Below are 21,951 nucleotides of genomic sequence, written 5' to 3'. Positions count from 1 at the left end.
TTCTCTCTTACGGTCTGGCCCTTGAGAGGACTCGCCTGAAGAAGAATGGCTACTCCAAGGCAGTGATTGACACCCTACTTTGAGTGCGCAAATTCTCCACATCACTGGCTTACATACGGATCTGGAGAGTATTCGAAGCCTGGTGTGAGGACCACGGACTCCTTCCGCGAACAGTCAAAATCCCCATGATCTTGGAATTCCTGCAGGATGGCTTGACGAAAGGGCTGTCCCTCAACTCTCTCAAGGTTCAAGTTTCTGTCCTGCCCTGCTTCATACCCAAAGTGGAGGGCATCAGACTATCAACCCATCCAGTTGTCTCTCGCTTTCTGAAAGGGGATCAAAGAAATCCAACCACCCCTAAAGTGGACGGTGCCCCTATGGAATCTCAATCTGGTACTAGACTTCCTAGCGGGAACTTCCTTCAGACGAACATGCATAAGAACATAAGAAAATGCCATACTGGGTCAGACCAAGGGTCCATCAAGCCCAGCATCCTGTTTCCAACAGTGGCCAATCCAGGCCAAAAGAACCTGGCAAGTACCCAAAAACTAAGTCTATTCCATGTAACCATTGCTAATGGCAGTGGCTATTCTCTAAGTGAACGCAGGTAATGGACTTCTCCTCCAAGAACTTATCCAATCCTTTTTTAAACACAGCTATACTAACTGCACGAACCACATTCTCTGGCAACAAATTCCAGAGTTTAATTGTGCGTTGAGTAAAAAAGAACTTTCTCCGATTAGTTTTAAATGTGCCCCATGCTAACTTCATGGAGTGTCCCCTAGTCTTTCTACTATCCGAAAGAGTAAATAACCGATTCACATCTACCCGTTCTAGACCTCTCATGATTTTAAACACCTCTATCATATCCCCCCTCAGTCGTCTCTTCTCCAAGCTGAAAAGTCCTAACCTCTTTAGTCTTTCCTCATAGGGGAGTTGTTCCATTCCCCTTATCATTTTGGTAGCCCTTCTCTGTACCTTCTCCATCGCAATTATATCTTTTTTGAGATGCGGCGACCAGAATTGTACACAGTATTCAAGGTGCGGTCTCACCATGGAGCGATACAGAGGCATTACGACATTTTCCGTTTTATTCATCATTCCTTTTCTAATAATTCCCAACATTCTGTTTGCTTTTTTGACTGCCGCAGCACACTGAACTGACGATTTCAATGTGTTATCCACTATGACACCTAGATCTCTTTCTTGGGTTGTAGCACCTAATATGGAACCCAACATCGTGTAATTATAGCATGGGTTATTTTTCCCTATATGCATCACCTTGCACTTATCCACATTAAATTTCATCTGCCATTTGGATGCCCAATTTTCCAGTCTCACAAGGTCTTCCTGCAATTTATCACAATCTGCTTGTGATTTAACTACTCTGAACAATTTTGTGTCATCTGCAAATTTGATTATCTCACTCGTCGTATTTCTTTCCAGATCATTTATAAATATATTGAACAGTAAGGGTCCCAATACACATCCCTGAGGCACTCCACTGTCCACTCCCTTCCACTGAGAAAATTGCCCATTTAATCCTACTCTCTGTTTCCTGTCTTTTAGCCAGTTTGCAATCCACGAAAGGACATCACCACCTATCCCATGACTTTTTACTTTTCCTAGAAGCTTCTCATGAGGAACTTTGTCAAACGCCTTCTGAAAATCCAAGTGTACTATATCTACCGGTTCACCTTTATCCACATGTTTATTAACTCCTTCAAAAAAGTGAAGCAGATTTGTGAGGCAAGACTTGCCCTGGGTAAAGCCATGCTGACTTTGTTCCATTAAACCATGTCTTTCTATATGTTCTGTGATTTTGATGTTTAGAACACTTTCCACTATTTTTCCTGGCACTGAAGTCAGGCTAACCGGTCTGTAGTTTCCCGGATCGCCCCTGGAGCCCTTTTTAAATATTGGGGTTACATTTGCTATCCTCCAGTCTTCAGGTACAATGGATGATTTTAATGATAAGTTACAAATTTTTACTAATAGGTCTGAAATTTCATTTTTTAGTTCCTTCAGAACTCTGGGGTGTATACCATCCGGTCCAGGTGATTTACTACTCTTCAGTTTGTCAATCAGGCCTACCACATCTTCTAGGTTCACCGTGATTTGATTCAGTCCATCTGAATCAGTACCCATGAAAACCTTCTCCATTACGGGTACCTCCCCAACATCCTCTTCAGTAAACACCGAAGCAAAGAAATCATTTAATCTTTCTGCGATGGCCTTATCTTCTCTAAGTGCCCCTTTAACCCCTCGATCATCTAACGGTCCAACTGACTCCCTCACAGGCTTTCTGCTTCGGATATATTTTAAAAAGTTTTTACTGTGAGTTTTTGCCTCTACAGCCAACTTCTTTTCAAATTCTCTCTTAGCCTGTCTTATCAATGTCTTACATTTAACTTGCCAATGTTTATGCTTTATCCTATTTTCTTCTGTTGGATCCTTCTTCCAATTTTTGAATGAAGATCTTTTGGCTAAAATAGCTTCTTTCACCTCCCCTTTTAACCATGCCGGTAATCGTTTTGCCTTCTTTCCACCTTTCTTAATGTGTGGAATACATCTGGACTGTGCTTCTAGAATGGTATTTTTTAACAATGACCACGCCTCTTGGACATTTTTTACTTTTGTAGCTGCTCCTTTCAGTTTTTTTCTAACACTTTTTCTCATTTTATCAAAGTTTCCCTTTTGAAAGTTTAGCACGAGAGCCTTGGATTTGCACACTGTTCCTTTTCCAGTCATTAAATCAAATTTGATCATATTATGATCACTATTGCCAAGCGGCCCCACCACCGTTACCTCTCTCACCAAGTCCTGTGCTCCACTGAGAATTAGATCTAAAATTGCTCCCTCTCTCGGTTCCTGAACCAATTGCTCCATAAAGCTATCATTTATTCCATCCAGGAACGTTATCTCTCTAGCGTGACCCGATGATACATTTACCCAGTCTATATTGGGGTAATTGAAGTCTAAACCCAAATCCAAAAAGTGCAGAGTATAGACTTTTGTATGTCCTGATCAAAGGAGAATTCCAAACAATTGATGTGAATGCAGTTTATAATTTTATTGCGGCAACTCCACTGCATAATACTATCACGGCAAAATAATTTTCAAGGTGCCCCAACACGGTCCCGTGTTTCGCTGGTGGCTGCATCGGGGGGACCAACAAGGAATTCATACAAGCTGTAATTTAAAAGGATTAAAAATCAGGACAATAAGCAATGGACTGACGCCGATGTACAATTTTCAAGACAGTAAACAATACACATACTTTGGTACAGAAGATTCAAAAAATGGCGGGGAGTGCGTTTTCCCTCAATACAACCAGGTATTTTAAGGCAGAATTTGGGCGCCAAACTACAGGTGAGTTGATCACCTTTCTCGAGGGAACCAATCGGCAGTTCCCAAGATGTCTTTTGTGCCTACAGTAAAATGTAATTCATTTGATTTGCAAGTTCATTTACAACGTTTTTACAGGTCACTTCGTTTGAAATCTTTTTTTTCTGAATACCCCCCCAGCCGTGATGAATCCTTGGTTTATGTAAAATCTCGTTGGACCCCTCCCGGCCCGATTGATCCCCTGATTCTGGCCTTTGAAAAGTTAGTGAACCAGGATGTGAAAACACTTGTTACAACTAATCGTTTCACATACTTTAACTTATCGAAGGTTGAATCACGGGCTGTGAAAAGTTTAGAAGGTGATTCTAACATTGTTATAAAACCAGCGGACAAGGGTGGGGGCATTGTTATTCAGAATAAACATCAGTATGACTCTGAGGTATACCGTCAACTTAGTGACACTGAATTCTATCTACCTCTCGTTGGTGATCCAACTACTGATCTAAGGTCAGTGATTGAACCTGTCGTTCAACAAGCTTTGGACATGAAAATGTTAACACCACGAGAAGGCAAATTTTTGCTAGTGGAGTATCCTATCATTCCGACTCTGTACACTCTTCCTAAAATCCACAAAAATACAGAGAGCCCTCCTGGTCGCCCAATAGTTGCCGGGATCGGCTCCATACTTGAGCCACTTTCAAAATTCGTGGACCTTTTTCTCAAACCGCTGGTACCCCATATTAAATCATACATTCGAGACTCATCCCATTTCATCTCTATTTTGGAATCTTTATCTTTACCCCCGGATCAGTTTTTTCTTGCAACATTGGATGTAGTATCTCTTTACTCGAACATCCCCCAGACTGAAGCGCTAACAGTTATTGAAGCAGCCCTGGACTCTCGACCTGCCCCTTGCCGTATCTCAACAGCTTTTATCTTAAAACTAGCCGAAATTGCACTTACAAGAAATTTCTTCTGTTTTGAGGGCCAATTTTACCAACAAATAAAGGGCACGGCGATGGGGGCCACTATGGCCCCCAGCCTCGCGTGCCTTTATGTGGCACAATTTGAAGAGGTTCATATTTATCCTTCACACTGGTCAAATCACATAGCATTATGGGTACGTTTTATTGATGACATCTTTATTATATGGCGGGGCACCGATGTCCAATTTTTGATGTTTTTTGACTGGTTAAACTCTCTCAATTCACACCTTCAGTTTAATTTTTCTATAAACTCGTTGTCACTTCCTTTTCTGGATATTATGGTTTCAGTTCAAAATAATACATTTCACACTACAATTTTTCGAAAAGACACTGACCGTAATACCCTATTAGCCTTTGACAGCTGCCATCCGAGAAATCTTCGCAGAAATATTCCAACCGGTCAATTCTTAAGATTACGCCGTTTATGTTCAACTCGTGAAGAATTTTTAAATCAGGCACAATTGATGACAGCTCGTTTTTTGGCTAGAGGGTACCCTAACAGTCATTCGGAATGCCTTTAAACGAGCATTTTATATTAACCGTGACTTACTCTTTTTACCCCAGTCATCCTCATCTGAGCCGTCTAACAATTGTATTCTTCCCTTCTCGCCTTTGAGTCGGGAAGTTACTAAAATTATCCGTACACACTGGAACTCCTTATCCCTACATCAGCTGTTCCAGGGTTCTCTGCGGTTTACTTTCCGCAGAGGGCGCAACCTTAGAGATAGATTGGTACATGCATTCCAAGGTCGGGTTGATGCGACCTCTACTGGAGAATACCTACATCAGCCTTGTGGTCATTGTACTGCGTGCCACCATACAGAGTCCCTTTCATTCTTTCAACATCCTATCTCTCACAAAACTTTTTATTTAAAATCTAATTCTGATTGTACGTCACAGGGGGTCATTTATGTCATCAAATGTCCCTGCCCTATGTTATATGTTGGTAAAACCTCCCGGAAAATTAAAACCAGAATTTTTTAGCATTGTTCAAATATTCGCACATCTCGTGACCAAGAACCTCTGGTCTCGCACTGGATAAGTTCGTCTCATAACATTGCTGACTTATGGTTTGCTGTGATTGAGGTAGTTCCCAAGCCATTCCGGGGAGGTAACTATTTAGAACATTTGGGCAGACAAGAGCAAAAATGGATTTTCACTTTGGACACAGTCTCTCCTACAGGTTTAAATCGCGAGATTGAATGGCACTTGTTCTCTTAGCCTTGCTCACTGATTACACTGTCATTGTTGTCCGTCTGTGTACCTGCGGGGCGCTGAGCATCTTGGGAACCGCCGATTGGTTCCCTCGAGAAAGGTGATCAACTCACCTGTAGTTTGGCGCCCAAATTCTGCCTTAAAATACCTGGTTGTATTGAGGGAAAACGCACTCCCTGCCATTTTTTGAATCTTCTGTACCAAGGTATGTGTATTGTTTACTGTCTTGAAAATTGTACATCGGCGTCAGTCCATTGCTTATTGTCCTGATTTTTAATCCTTTTAAATTACAGCTTGTATGAATTCCTTGTTGGTCCCCCCGATGCAGCCACCAGCGAAACACGGGACCGTGTTGGGGCACCTTGAAAATTATTTTGCCGTGATAGTATTATGCAGTGGAGTTGCCGCAATAAAATTATAAATTGCATTCACATCAATTGTTTGGAATTCTCCTTTGATCAGGACATACAAAAGTCTATACTCTGCACTTTTTGGATTTGGATTTCTCTGTAGTGCAGAACCCTGCTTCTGGTTTTTTGGTAATTGAAGTCTCCCATTATTACTGCACTACCAATTTGGTTAGCTTCCCTAATTTCTCTTAGCATTTCACTGTCCATCTCACCATCTTGACCAGGTGGACGGTAGTATACCCCTATCACTGTAGTCTTCCCTGATACACAAGGGATTTCTACCCATAAAGATTCAATTTTGTATTTAGTCTCATGCAGGATGTTTATCCTGTTGGACTGTATGCCATCCCGGACATAAAGCGCCACACCTCCTCCCGACTGCTCCTCTCTGTCATTGCGATATAATTTGTACCCCGGTATAGCACTGTCCCATTGGTTATCCTCTTTCCACCATGTCTCTGAGATGCCAATTAAGTCTATGTCATCATTTACTGCTATACATTCTAATTCTCCCATCTTACTTCTTAGACTTCTGGCATTAGCATGCAAACATTTCAAAGTTTGTTTTTTGTTTGCATTTTTATTCTGCTTTTTAATTGATAGGGATAAGTTAGAATTTTTTAGCTCAGGTGAGTTTTTAGTTACAGGCACTTGGACTACTTTTCTAATTATTGGAACCTCACTGTCGGGATGCCCTAATTCTAATGCATCATTAGTATCCTTTAAAGATACATCTCTCCGAACCATGCGCTGCTGAGCGACTGTCGGCTTTCCCCTTTGTTCTAGTTTAAAAGCTGCTCTATCTCCTTTTTAAAGGTTAGCGCCAGCAGTCTGGTTCCACCCTGGTTAAGGTGGAGCCCATCCCTTCAGAAGAGACTCCCCCTTCCCCAAAAGGTTCCCCAGTTCCTAACAAAACTGAATCCCTCTTCCTTGCACCATCGTCTCATCCACGCATTGAGACTCCGGAGCTCTGCCTGCCTCTGGTGACCTGCGCGTGGAACAGGGAGCATTTCAGAGAATGCTACCCTGGAGGTTCTGGACTTAATCTTTCTACCTAAGAGCCTAAATTTGGCTTCCAGAACCTCCCTCCCACATTTTCCTATGTCGTTGGTGCCCACGTGTACCATGACAGCCGGCTCCTCCCCAGCACTGTCTAAAATCCTATCTAGGTGACGCGTGAGGTCCGCCACCTTCCCACCAGGTAGGCATGTTACCAGGCGATCCTCACGCCCACCCGCCACCCAGCTATCTACATTCCTAATAATCGAATCACCAACTATGACGGCCGACCTAACCCTTCCCTCCTGGGCAGTAGGCCTTGGGGAGATATCCTCAGTGCGAAAGGACAATGCATCACCTAGAGAGCAGGTCCTTGCTACAGGATCCTTTCCTGCTACACCTGGTTGGTGCTCTCCCATTATGAGACCTTCCTCCTCCAAGGCAGCACCAGGGCTGCCAGTCTGAAGTTGGGACTGGACTACTATGTCCCTGAAGGTCTCATCTATATACCTCTCTGTCTCCCTCAGCTCCTCCAGGTCTGCCACTCTAGCCTCCAGAGATCGGACTCGTTCTCTGAGAGCCAGGAGCTCTTTGCATCGCATGCACATGTACAACTTCTCACCGGTGGGTAAAAAATCATACATGTGACACTCGATGCAAAAGACTGGGAAGCCCCCCTCTTGCTGCTGGACTGCTGCCTTCATCTCAATTTTGATCAGTTCCTAGTTAAGTTTTAGGTTGCTATGGGAGTAGGAATGTGTCTAAGTTCCTTTAAATGTATTAGTGAATTCACTATATGTCTGGTAGTGGCCTACTGGGGTCTGATCGAATTCTCAATAAAGTTTTAGTTGATGGGTTTTGGTTTTTTTTGTGCAAGTGGCACCTGCCTATAAATTAAGGGATGAGCTTGGGGTGGGTGGGCGAGGGGTGGGAGGGTTGGGAATTACAAACAGTCTAACTTTAGTTAGTCAGCCTGAGTGACTCACAGCTCCCTTGATTAACAAATGTTGTTTCCTATTCAAACCTAATCACACTACCTCAACACCTTTCCAAGGTGAGTAACTGAGCTGGAACTATTCAACTTTTTTACTTTGGTATATACTGCTCCTAGCTTATTTCTAGCTTCTGGCTACTTTTTTGTGGGTTTTTTGTTTTTTGTTTTTCAATACAATGCACTCAGTTATTATTAAAGAAAACACTTAGCTCTTTAAAAGTCTGGAGGACACTTTAATAGTCAGGCAGACTTTTAAAAAATAAACACACTACCTACTGCTACCTTATTGACTGACTAAAAATACAAACAGTCTAACTTGTGTATTCACTGCCTACCTACTGCTACCTTATTGACTGACTATTTAAAAATGCAAACAGTCTAACTTGTTTATTCACTGCCTGACTATTAAAGGCACAAACACACTAAATAATATTCCCAAATAGTTAACTTTGCCCCAATACTTTTAAAAAAGTCAATGTCAATGTCCCAAGCAAAAACTTACTGATTCCTTTCAGCCACCAGCAAGGTGATCCTCTCCTCTCCTATGCAGCCTGTCACTACAGCTCCTGACCTTGAAAACAGCCTTTTTGGTGGCAATATGTTCAACTCGTCGCATCTCTGAACTTCAAGCACTATCCTGTTGGGAACTGTTCCTTAGGTTTACACCTGGAGCCATACAGCTGCGCACTGTCCCCTCCTTTCTACCGAAAGTGGTTTCTCAGTTTCACCTGAACCAAACCATATCCCTACCAACTCCAGATGAACATAAGGACTCTGAAGACTCGCGCCTCTTTCGCCATCTAAATGTCTGCAGACTCCTAGTCCGATACCTGGAAAGATCGGAACCTGTACGAAAGACGGATCACCTATTCGTCCTTCACAGTGGGAAGAAACAAGGGGAAGCGGCCTCGTGGGCCACCATAGCATGCTGGATCAAAGAAGTAATCAAGGCAGCTTACATAGAGGCAGGAAGCCCTTGTCTCTATCAGTTAAAGCTCATTTGACGAGGGCCCAGACAGTATCCTGGGCGGAAACCAAGCTGCTGTTGCCTGCTGAGATTTGTCGAACGGCGACATGGTCCTCCATACACACCTTCTCCAGGTTCTACCACCTGGATGTCCAGGCACGGGAGGACACAGCCTTTGCAAGAGCAGTACTAAGTGAGCCACGGGCAGCCTCTCTCCCTCACCGGGAGTAGCTTTTGTACATCCCATTGTTCCTGAGTCCATCTGGCTACACACTAGTAAATGGAGAAATTACTTACCTGATAATTTTGTTTTCCTTAGTGTAGACAGATTGTCTCAGCATCCCACCCACGGCTGCCCCACAATTCAAGAACCTTGGGTAACAAATCTCGAGACTAAAACAAGTATGGGTAAGCCATGTATTTCCTCTAGTTTAGGACACCCACAGTTTGCTGGGTGTCAGCGTTAATTGGTTGAGTGCACTGGCGGTCTCCAGTTTTGGAACTCAGTTGAACCAGTCCTAGTTCCTAGTTAACCAAGTTAATCAAGTTATCAAGACACACATATATCCACAATAGGTCTGACACCAGACCTAATCGTAACCTAGTCATACTGTATATATTGTATATAGGATATATGCTACAAATTTATACTCACTCCCCTATGTATTCATATATTACAATGTTTTTTGTTTCAATAGTTTAATTGTTATCTTGTTAAATGTAAAATAGGGCAGACCCCGCCCTATTCAACCTGTTACCTGGAAACCGATGTGATATCTCGATCGAATGTCGGTATACAAAAGAAATAAATAAATAAATAGCTTTTTGAGGAGAATACTGAAGAGCTAAGCTACCTGCACGGTATATGTGGAGTGACGTCAGCTTTGAAATCTGACTCCGTCTCCCATCTGCTATCAGGAGAGCACAATACCCATTGGTCCTGAGTCCATGTGTCTACACTAAGGAAAACTAAATTATCAGGTAAGTAATTTCTCCATTTGCGATAAATTTTTAGTATTGCATTTTTGCCATTTCTGGGCTTGAGAGGGGAGAAGGAGTGGAATAGATAGAGACTCTGGTGAGGCCGTCACAGTGTGCAGCTATTTATATCTCAATAGGAGAGCCATCTACTAGCTCGAGGTGAGTTGGTGGTGGTGGTTTAGGTTTAGGGGCCAGTTTCTCAGGTAGGGTGTACACCTTGGTGAAGATTTGACATTATTTGGAGTGAGGAAAGTCTCTCATAGATGAAATTTTCTACTATGTTATCTTGCCCTAGCTTGATGGTAACCTGTTATAGAGTACCAGCGTATGAAACTGGTCCCTAAACCACCATCAACACCTCACCTCGAGCTATTAGATGGCCCTCCTATTGAGATATAAATTCTTGACAAATATGAAGGCCTTGTAGATAGTTTCTCTCTCATTGCGCGATACTACCGTTGGTGAAGCGGTGTGTTATCTCATGGTGTGGTAATTATAAAATTTCGTTAAACACCCCTTTTTCTTATCGCGGGCGTTATCCATGAGTTACTAACGCATTTTGATGAATCTAGGGGATAGTTTGTTTCTAAGTGCTTTGACAGGATTATACTGGATTTTCTCTGTGCTGCATCACCTGTATATAGTGGCAATGATGTCCCAGAGACAGCCATGTGCTGGTAGGTGGACATAACCCACCTGTGAGGACTCACTGGACTAGTGTAGCAGGATTCATGGAAAGAAAATGAACAGGTAAGAAATATTTCTCCATTTTATACTGTATATTGAGGGAAGACATTCCTGTACAACCCTTACCTGTAAGGTTTAGTGAAGTTTGTTCCATTTGAAAACTTCCATCAAACTATCCTCAGTATGTTTTTAACGTAGATGAGCTTTGCAATTTTCTGTCATTTCATATTTTAATTAAAATGTTTTTAATTTTTTTTTATAAAATAACTTTTATAAATGGAATAACTCACTCCAGAGTTGCAGCCATAGGAATGTACACATTTTTTAGTGTCAGTGATTAACTTTTGTCTTCTGATTTGTTTCTCCCCAGGCTTATAAAGTATTTTAAACATCCTGTTGTATATTATGTCATACTATTGGTACTTTGAAGTTCTTATATTTGAGTGAAGAAAATTTAGTGTTAGGATTGTCACTTTATCTTTCTTTTCCTTGAGCTGCTGCTGCTGCCTACTTTATGCTAAGTTTGTTTCCTACTTAGGGTTTCCTACTGTTTTTAAATTCTCTGATTTTACTTTTCTTTGTTTTATCTTGGTTGTTCCCTACTATCTTTCCATTACTTCTGTTTGAATTCTCTATATTATTAATATTGCTGCACTTGCCTACTCAAACTTCAAAGTACTGCTTACAGTCTTGGTACAGAGAAAAATCACAGAATGCCCTAAATGCCTTTATAGATTTTGTCTTCCCTGCACACCTCCCTCAAGGGTATTACATGTAGGATATTTGTAAGTCTCAGTGGCTACACTGAACAAAAATATGAATTCTTGTAGCCTGCTGCACCACAGTGCTTGGATCTGCCACCAAGCTCTGGGGTTGATCCAGTAGCTTTGTTTTTTGTTATATTTGTGTGCTAAGACTGTAAACTGCACACCAAAGAGAAATCAGTGCTATAGTGCAGATGTAGAAAGCAAAAGGTTTCACTGTGAACAGTTAACTGTTTCATGTAAAACAACGGATCTGCTGGGAGCATTGATAGTGGTTTACACAATATCTAACACAGCTCATGCAGTGAGACTTTTTAAAAAAAAAAATAGTGCCATTCCCGGATAGACCTCAATTGGCTTAACATGGATGATTTGAATGTGCTGTTCTGCCTGACAAAGAATGTTAAAACTTTGGTCAGATTTTGATTCCCTTTTATATGCTTAACTCATGATTTGATTTTGTTTCAGATGAAGATGCCATTTCATCATCTTGCAATCCATCAGTGTTTAATTTTTACAATTATTTGAGAACCCATCCTCTCTTATTAAGACGTCATTTTGGATCATCTAATGCATCTTCTACCCAAGTTTGTTTAACAATTGAAAATGGACTAGCTGACAAAATAAATTTAGGAGAAAGAAGATTGTTTTTCACTACTGCATATGCTCACTTAAAAACTGGCTGCCCTATGTTAGCCCTTGAAGTTTTATCAAAGATGCCTAAAGTGGTTAAGAAGTCAAAGCATTTGTTTAAAAGTTCTAGTCTGGCAGATAGTGAAGATTTTTCATTTGTTTCTTCAATGAAGATGGAGTCCAAGGAAGAGAAAGCATCAGATTTTGATTGGTCGACTAATGTAATAAATGGGATGGTTTCATCTTCTTTATGGCCATCAGACAAACACTTAAACTCTGCTCTTTCTTTTGACTGGAGCCAGCCTTCTATGGCATTTCAAGATGATCCTTTGGAATTGAAATGGGACAATAATGATGATGAGCTAGAGGAATCTGGTTTGTCAATGAAAGACTTAAAAACTTTGCAGAAGACTATGGATGAAAGCTTGGGGGAAACTAACTCCAATTGCACTGATGCTTGTAGCACAATTGATGAAAGCGACATTATAAATCCTTCAGAAGATATCCTAGCAGCACAGTTAAAATTCAGGGCATGTTTAAAGATTCTTACAGTTGAACTTCGTACTTTATCCTCTGGTTATGAGGTAGATGGTGGGAAGCTCAGGTACCAGCTCTACCATTGGCTGGAAAGAGAGGTTGTAGCACTTCAGAAAACCTGTGCCTATAATGTTACTACAGAGGACCTGAAATCTGGAATTAATGGAGTTGTGGATGAAATAATGTTAAGTGACAGTGTAGAAGAGGATTCATTTGATCAAAAAAGGTTGAAGCAACAGCTAGAGAATTTTCAGAGAAGACGACAATGGCTCTTGAAATTTCAGTCACTTTTGAGAATGTTTCTGAGTTACTGTATACTCCATGGATCTCACGGTGGTGGTCTAGCCTCTGTAAGGATGGAATTGATTTTGCTTCTGCAAGAATCTCAGCAGGTATTTCATTTTGTTCCCTTTGAAAGACATACTAGATATTCGTAAACTGCATGTTTTTAGTAAATGACTTGTTTACACATTTTTTCCACACTTAATCATTTATTTATCTGATTCTGAATGAGGATTGGTCTTCTAGTTCTGAATGGGGATTGGTCCCTTCTTTGACATTTCCTAGGCTAACTCCTCTATTGGCAGCTGTAGAAATATTCTGCTAGGGCTGGGAAGAGGTAGGGATACCTCCTCCTGCTGGGAAGTGGATGATTTTAGATTGGAAGGTGGGGGCAATTCTGGGATGGGTCCTGGTCTGAGAGGTATTTTGAAAGACCAACAGAGCTGTACCTTGCTTTAACTCCCATAAACCCAATCTAGCCATCCACCTTCCACTTCTTATTCTGACACAGCCATTTAAAAACAAACTTCAGTAGCAGCAGTTTGGTCAGAGGGTAGAGTTTAAAAAAAAAAAAAAAAAAGTAGTTTGAGTAAATTCCATGAGCCACAATTGTGGGGCCTGATGTAATAAGACAGGAGTAAACAAAATGTACTATATTTCAGTGCACATTTTCTTAATGAGTTTGATTTTAAAAATTAATAGTATGCAAATGGACTAGGAGTTTAAAAAAAAAACAAAACATAAAAATGTGTATGCAAAATTAATAGCATGCATAAATCACATTAATGCACACAAACCATGATTTATGCTTATAAAACACAATTATATGCACACAAATCATGTTTTATATACACAGGATGCTGTGAGCATAAAACATGATTCAAGAACATAAAATTTGTGCTCAAAAGTTATGTGCACAAAACCCGCAGAAATCGTTTATGCATACTGGACACTGACACCACGAAGTCCAGGTTCAGCCCCATAGACTAACACTAGCCCCAGAAACTTTACTCCTCCTCTGACCAGGAGTTAAATTTCCAGAACTAAGAAAATGAGTCTGAATTAGGAAATAATAGCCAATGCCCTGATGAACTTGGGATTTGAATAGAGGATTGCTAAGCTTTGCACACATTTTTACTTGTATTTGTGCATATAAATGTTGTGCTCATAACTGCTTGCTATATTGGAAATAGTTTCACATGCTAACATGTGCTCACAGCCTAGCATGCTTTATTACATTGGGGCCAGGGTTAGTCTAGACTAGACTGTTGAGTAAACACAGCAGCAATAGTTAATTGATCAAAGGTTTTTATTAATTGAACAATAGCAATGTTTATTTCAGCTGCTGTGCATATTTACAGTTCTTTATGCACAGCAGTTTAAATAAATTAATGGAACCCAGCTACAGCTCATACCCACTATGGTCATTGAACTCACCAGAGTGCCAAGTTCAATGGTCTCAGCTAAACCAGGGACACTTTTTTTTTAAATGTCCTTGAAAAGGAAGAATGGGCTGTGGAGAAACTTATTGGAGACTGAGTAGAAGAAGTGGGTTACTGGGTTGGGGGATGTCGGGAGGCTGAAGAGGTGAGTTTGGGGTACATAATTGATTTAGGGTGGTGCAGTGATCAAGTTGAGAGAGTCATTTGGGTACGTTAATGGATTTTGGGGGTTCATTGTGGTGCGTTAGTGTTTTGGAGGGCATTAGTGGGTGAAGGACATTTAGTAGGGTGGATTAAGGGTCTCAGTAAAGATGCGTTAATGGGTGAAGATTTAGCTGGTTTCCATTAGTGGAGTGAGTGAGGGGTGGCTTGAGTGGGGTGCATCAGTGGATGGACTGTGGTGGTAGATTGAGGGGCTTAGTGGGGTGGGTTGGGGGCTCTCTGAGTGGGTAGGCTTAGTGGGAGGATACATTGGGGGGATAGGAAAGCTAGAATGAGTGAAGCACTCTGGGAATTATGAACCAGAGAAGTTGTTTGGGGTTTTTTTGTAATTCACTGGTTAGAGAGATGTTAAAATGTCCATCTTTAACTACTGAAGTTAAAACCGGAGTAAAAGGAAAAGTTAACTGTTTTATAGTTTACTTTTTTACTTTATTACTGTTTTACTGAACAACTTTATTTTAGCCCTGATTATTTTAAAACATTTATTAGATTATACTAAAAAATACATCATGAAAATCTTGAATTAGAAATAAATGTTAGAAACGCAGTAAAAATAAACCCTATAATAGATTCCAACCCTCCTATACATCCCTATTAATACAGTAGAGGAAGAGGAATCTAGGAGACATTTCAAAGCAAATAAAATGAAACATTACTTAAGTGTATAGGCTTTATTAAATACTGAAACATTAGTTGCTTACCAATTAGAAGTAAGGATCAGCACAAATACCTGAACTAAATATTTACCTCAATTTGATTTGCACTCTTCCCATTCAAAAAAATTCAAAGACGTTTTGGGTCAGCAAATATATATCTTTCAATAGCTCATTTAATCAGGCATTTATAAGGGTAATGTTGAAAAAACAAAATGCTCTTGGCATATTTCAAGAATCTGTCTCCTCATAGTGTGGCTTGCCCTACAGCAGGGCAACTCTGGTCCTGGAATGCCATGAACAGATCTGGTTTGCAGGACAGCCACAATGAATATGCATGAGATATAGTTGCATACGATGCAGACAATACATGCAAATGTATCTCTTGCATATTCATTGTGGGTATTCTAAAAACGAGATCTATTTGTGGCACTATAGAACAGGAGTTGCCTACTCTTGCCCTCTAGAAACACCTATGCCTTTTTAAGAACATAAGAAATTGCCATGCTGGGTTAGACCAAGGGTCCATTAAGCCCAGCATCCTGTTTCTAATAGAGGCCAAACCAGGCCACAAGAACCTGGCAATTACCCAAACACTAAGAAGATCCCATGCTACTGATGCAATTAATAGCACAGGCCATTCCCTAAGTCAACTTGATTAATAGTGGTTAATGGATTTCTCCTCCAAGAACTTATCCAAACCTTTTTTAAACCCAGCTACACTAACTGCACTAACCACATCCTCTGGCAACAAATTCCAGAGCTTAATTGTGCGTTGAGTGAAAGAATTTTCTCCAATTAGTCTTAAATGAGCTACTTGCTAACTTCATGGAATGCTCCCTAGTCCTTCTATTATCTGAAAGTGTAAATAACCGATTCACATCTACTTAAGAACATAAGAAATTGCCATGCTGGGTCAGACCAAGGGTCCATCAAGCCCAGCATCCTGTTTCCAACAGAGGCCAAACCAGGCCACAAGAACCTGGCAATTACCCAAACACCTTGTTCAAGACCTCTCATGATTTTAAAGACCTCAATCATATCCCCCCTCAGTTGTCTCTTCTCCAAGCTGAACAGCCCTAACCTCTTCAGCCTTTCCTCATATGGGAGCTGTTCTATCCCCTTTATCATTTTGGTTGCCCTTCTCTGTAGCTTCTCCATCGCAACTATATCTTTTTTGAGATGCGGCGACCAGAATTGTACACAGTATTCAAGGTGCAGTTTCACCATAGAGCGATATAGAGGCATTATGACATTTTCCGTTTTATTAACCATTCCCTTCCTAATAATTCCTAACATTGTTTTCTTTTTTGACTGCTGCAGCACAGTGATCCGATTTCAAAAGTATTATCCACTATGATACCTAGATCTTTTTCCTGGGAGGTAACTCCTAATATGGAACCTAACATCGTGTAACTACAGCAAGGGTTATTTTTTCCCTATACACAACACAACACCTTGCACTTGTCCACATTAAATTTCATCTGCCATTTGTATGCCCAATATTCCAGTCTTGCAAGGTCCTCCCTGCAATGTATCACAATCCGCTTGTGATTTAACTACTCTGAATAATTTTGTATCATCTGCAAATTTGATAACCTCACTCGTCATATTCCTTTCCAGATCATTTATAAATATATTGAAAAGCAACGGTCCACGTTCAGATCCCTGAGGCACTCCACTGTTTACCCTTTTCCACTGAGAAAATTGACCATTTAATCCTACTCTGTGTTTCCTGTCCTTTAACCAGTTTGTAATCCATGAAAGGACTTCACCTCCTATCCCATGACTTTTTAGTTTTCTTAGAAGCCTCTCATGAGGGACTTTGTCAAACGCCTTCTGAAAATCCAAATACACTACATCTACCGGTTCACCTTTATCCACATGTTTATTAACCCCTTCAAAAAAAATGAAGCAGGTTTGTGAGGCAAGACCTCCCTTAGCTAAGTTCATGTTGACTGTGTTCCATTAAATCATGTCTTTCTATATGTGCTACGATTTTGATCTTTAGAATAGTATCCACTATTTTTCCCAGCACCGAAGTCAAGCTTACTGGCCTATAGTTTCCCAGATTGCCCCTGGAGTCCTTTTTAAATATCGGGGTTGCATTGGCTACCCTCCAGTCTTCAGGTACAATGGATTTTAATGATAGCTTACAAATATTAACTAATATATCTGAAATTTCATTTTTTAATTCCTTCAGAACCCTAGGGTGCATACCATCTGGTCCAGGTGATTTGCTACTCTTTAGTGTGTCAGTCTGACCTACTACATCTTCCAGGTTCACAGTGATTTGGTTCAATTCATCTGACTCATTATCCTTGAAAACCATCTCCGGAACTGGTATCTACCCAACATTCTCATTAGTAAACACAGAAGTAAAGAATTAATTTAGTCTTTCTGCAATGGCCTTATCATCCCTAAGAGCCCCTTTAACCCCTCGGTCATCTAAAGGTCCAGCCAACTCCCTCATAGGTTTCTTGCTTCGGATATATTTTTAAAAGTTTTTATGAGTTTTTGCTTCTACGGCCAACTTCATTTCAAATTCTTTCTTCGCCTGTCTTATCAATGTTTTACACTTATCTTAACAATGCTTATGCTTTTTCCTATTTTCTTCAGATGGATCCTTCCAATTTGTGAAGGATGGTATTTTTTTGGCTAAAATAGCCTCTTTCACCTCACCTTTTAACCATGCCACTAATTGTTTTGCCTTCCTTCTACCTTTCTTAATGTGTAGAATACATCTGGACTGCATGTCTAGGATTATATTTTTAAACAATGTCCATGCCTGCTGAACACTTTTAACCTTTGCAGTTGCACATTTCATTTTTTTTCTATTTTCCTCATTTTATCAAAGTTTCCCATGTGAAAATGTAGTGTTAGAGCTATAGATTTACTTATTGTCCCCTTCCAGTTATTAGTTTAAATTTGATCAGGTTATGATCACTATTGCTAAGTGGCCCCACCACTGAACCAATTGCTCCATGAAGCTGTCATTTATTAAATCCAGGAACTTTGTCTCTAGCATGTCCTGATGTTACATTTTACCCAGTCAATATTGGGGTAATTGAAATCTGAAGCAGAGGCGTCTTGCACATCAATCAAATCACAAAATCCCAGCGTGCAAGAAACAGGTAACCAAGTCCATCAACAAGCTTTATAGTCAATTTTTTGGTCCATCATTTATTGTTCTTTATACCATAGATAACATTAACCGTGGGTCCCTCCCGATGCAGCTACCGCGAAACACGGACCGTGTCGGGGGACTGTTTACTTGCATGTTTGAAGATTTATGGAGTTGCCAGGAATGATTGTTTAAAAATATTATCTCAATAAAAAATTGACTATAAGCTTGTTGATGGACTTGGTTACCTGTTTCTTGCACGCTGGGATTTTTTGGTAATTGAAATCTCCCATTATTACTGCACTGCCATATTGGTTAGCTTCCCTGTTGTCTCTTAGCATTTCATCATCTGTCTGACCATTTATGATTTGGATTCCACTCTTGACACCAGGAGGGTCAATCTAACCCTTCTTTCAATGATTGATCCAGATATTGAGTAAGATTGAGTCTGATGATCTGTATTAGCCCCTCTTGTCCACTACGCTTTTTCCAGGGTAGATAAAAATCCTATTAGGAGAATTGACTTGATTTAGGCATCTTTAAGATTTTCAGAGAATATTTTTTCCACATCTCCAAAGGGGAGATATTGGACATATGGGAAAGTTCAGAGATCTTAAATTGTGATGATTTTACTGATTTTCCAGAGAATCTGATTTGATTTGGGTGTTTCTGGCTGATTTTTTTTTCTTTTTAACTACCGGGTGCAATGCATATCATCTCACTACATGAGAGTTAAAACTTTTTTTTAGCCCAGTAGTTAAAAAGTCAGCACTAAATACTGAGCACAGATTTTTCCGCACTTTACATCGGTTCCCAAGTGTATTCAAATCTCTACTAGTGCAAGTGCCTCATGATATTAGTGTTGATGCAGCATGCATTAGCTTCATCATTGATTTCTACTTTACAGGTATCCAAAATGTACATAATTGATAGCATTTTCATAACTTTATTTTTGGTATTCAAAACTTTTTATCCATTTGGTCATAGGTCCTACGAAATAACTTAAAATTCAGGAATGGCATTTAGAAATGAAATAATCCAAATCATTGTTAATCTTTACTGGTTGACATACTTCCTATGAAATCTAGTTAGATTTCTTCTTCTGCTTATATCATAGAAACAAAATAGAAAAACAGAATGAGGCAGAAAATTACTGCAAAGTCTATCTAAACTACCTGTTTTTTTCCCTTTTCTTTCTGATATTACACAGACTCAACTTGAATCTCCAGACTTTCTTCCTTCCAGGATTTGACCTCCGCCTGGCTCCAATTAGATTCCATTCATCCAAACTTTGTGTGCTGCTTCCTCAGTTTTTTACCCCAGCTCGGCCTAATGCTCCAATAATGTGTTTAGTGTTTTGTCATCCTTGTACAGCTCAGCCATAACAAAAAGGCCCTCCTGAGAGAGTCCTGGTGGGGGAGCCTGTCTCCTCTCAGATCTATCTTCTGATGACAAACCTATTAACCAATAAACTTAATTACCAAGTTAGGAGATATTAGTAAAACAGAGCAGAGGCAATTTTTTTTTTTAATGCTGTCCTCCTGTGTGTGCATGTACATGCACACACATTTTATTGTTCTCTTGAGATGGCACTCATTTGACTCCCATTTGGGTCTTCCAAGTTCAAGAACTAACCAATTCACATGCTATTAAGTTAGATTTAGAACCAGCGGAATCAAACTATTCTTGGTTACTTTTTGAAAATAAGGCAATGCAAATATCACCTATAAAAGGAAGGTGGATTGGCTGTGTGACTATTAGAATGCCATCTTCACAAATAACCCTTCCCCTAATAAATAAATTACCCTTTCTTCAAAGTTAAGCATAGCTAGTTGTTACACTAATGGGATTAGAGCATGTTTACCACTTGAAACTACATGAACATTTACTGAAACTTCTTGCAAACAAAACAGGAAAGCATGATGCACCTCCTCAGACATCACATATATCTACTAGATAAGGGAGCCCTGACCGACGTGCCGCAAATGCGCGGTAGAGCACGTCGGCCAGAGTGCCCGAAAAAAAAAATGGCGCTGGGTCGCTAGGAGCAGCGGCGACGACGACGAGCAGGAGTGGGAGGAGCAGTAGCGGCGGCGCGCACGAGGGAGGGACAGCCCCCGTTATCGGTTGTGGATGAGCTGAAAGGGGAGGAGAATGAGAGAGGGGGAGAGAGTAAGGGGAGGAGAGGGGGAGGGGGAAGGGGAGAGGGAGGGAGAATAGAGGGGAGAGGGAGAATGAGGGGGAGGGAGTTACGGGCTTAACGGCTAGTATATATATATATATATATATAGCACATGAATATATTCTTTAGTAGTTCTGCCTTACAGGCCGATTCAGTAAAGCGTGGCCACGGTTACCCTGCTTCTAACTCACTTCTAACTCACAATTTGGCCGCGTAAGTCCAACCCGCAATTCACTATCCCTTTTAACTCATCCTTACCGCTTCTTTAAATCAACCGGTAACCCTTTCTGTCCGCAGCATGTATATGAGATGTAAACGCTCCGATTAGCTATTCCCTCCCATACAGTAATGTGCGCCCCGACTATCGCCTTTTTAACCTGCAGTTTTGCCGCGTGTTTAACCTGCTAACTTACCGCCTACCCTTACCCCTGCGTTAGTGTGGAGCGTCAGGTCAGAGAGATGAAATTTCATGGGCAAATGACCCCCTCACCCCCTGGGACCCTTACCCTGGCGTTAGTGTGGTGTGACAGCAATAGGCGGGCTCCGGTCAAAATCCCCCCCTCCCGAAGCAAGGTGCAGGGCGAAAATCGGCTCGACATGTCATTAAAACAAAAGTAAATAAAGTGTAATAAAAGTAAACTTACTGCATGTGAATTTTTTTTCAACAGTCCTCTCTCCCCTCCTCCCGAGGCGCGCACTGCGGCTCCCCTGCCTCCCGGGGGCAGCCGGCGGCGAAAGCGGCTTCCAGCAGCCCCCACCGGCGAAGGTGGATGAATAGACGCCCGCCAGCGAAGGTGAGTGAATGAATGCACTCCCGTACGCGCCGGCGGGCGTGCATTCATCCAGGCGGGAGCCGGCGGGCATGCATTCATTCACTCACCTTCGCCGGCGGGCGTGCATTCATCTAGGCGGAGGGAGCTGGTGGCGAAAGCGGTTTCCAGCAGCCCCCACCGGCGGTGAATGAATGCACGCCTGTGTACGCCTGTGCGTGCAATTTGGGCGCTCAAAGCATGACGTCACGACGTTTGACGTCACGGCGTGTGACGTCGGCGTTCGCTAATGCACTGCCTTGAGCGCCCAAATTGCACGCACAGGCGTGCATTCATTCACCTTCGCCGGCGGGGGCAGGAGAGCCAAAGCGGCTTCCAGCAGCCCCCGCCGGCGAAGGTGAATGAATGCAATTTGGGTGCTCAAGACAGTGCATTAGCGAACGCCGATGTCACACGACGTGACGCCAAACGTCGTGACGTCACGCCTTGAGCGCCCAAATTGCACGCACAGGTGTACACAGGCGCACATTCATTCACCTTCGCCGGCGGGGGCTGCTGGAAGCCGCTTTCGCCGCCAGCTGCCCCCGGGAGGCAGGGGAGCCGCGGTGCGTGCCACGGGAGGAGGAGAGAGAGGACTGTTCACAGAAAATTCACATGCAGTAAGTTTACTTTTATTTCACTTTATTCACTTTTGTTTTAATTTTCACCCTACGCCTTGCTTCGGGAGGGGGGGAGAGAGGACTCGCAATCCCCGA

At 41.5% G+C, this 21,951-nt stretch overlaps 1 protein-coding gene across 3 annotated transcripts in view; it reads left to right on the top strand.

Annotated features, from left to right (window-relative positions):
- Positions 1-21,951, top strand: part of DMXL1 (Dmx like 1) — a 692,618-nt gene that overhangs the window by 458,352 nt on the left and 212,315 nt on the right. For all 3 annotated transcript variants that reach the window (XM_029570948.1, XM_029570967.1, XM_029570958.1), the window contains exon 24: positions 11,820-12,913. In XM_029570948.1, coding sequence (XP_029426808.1) covers positions 11,820-12,913 — 1,094 coding nt within the window. The remainder of the gene's footprint in view (positions 1-11,819; positions 12,914-21,951) is intronic.

This window comes from Rhinatrema bivittatum, chromosome 1 (assembly GCF_901001135.1).
Source record: "Rhinatrema bivittatum chromosome 1, aRhiBiv1.1, whole genome shotgun sequence".
Lineage (NCBI taxonomy): Eukaryota > Metazoa > Chordata > Amphibia > Gymnophiona > Rhinatrematidae > Rhinatrema > Rhinatrema bivittatum.
Note: the sequence above shows the minus strand (reverse complement) of the source record. Positions and strands in the feature narration are given on the sequence as shown.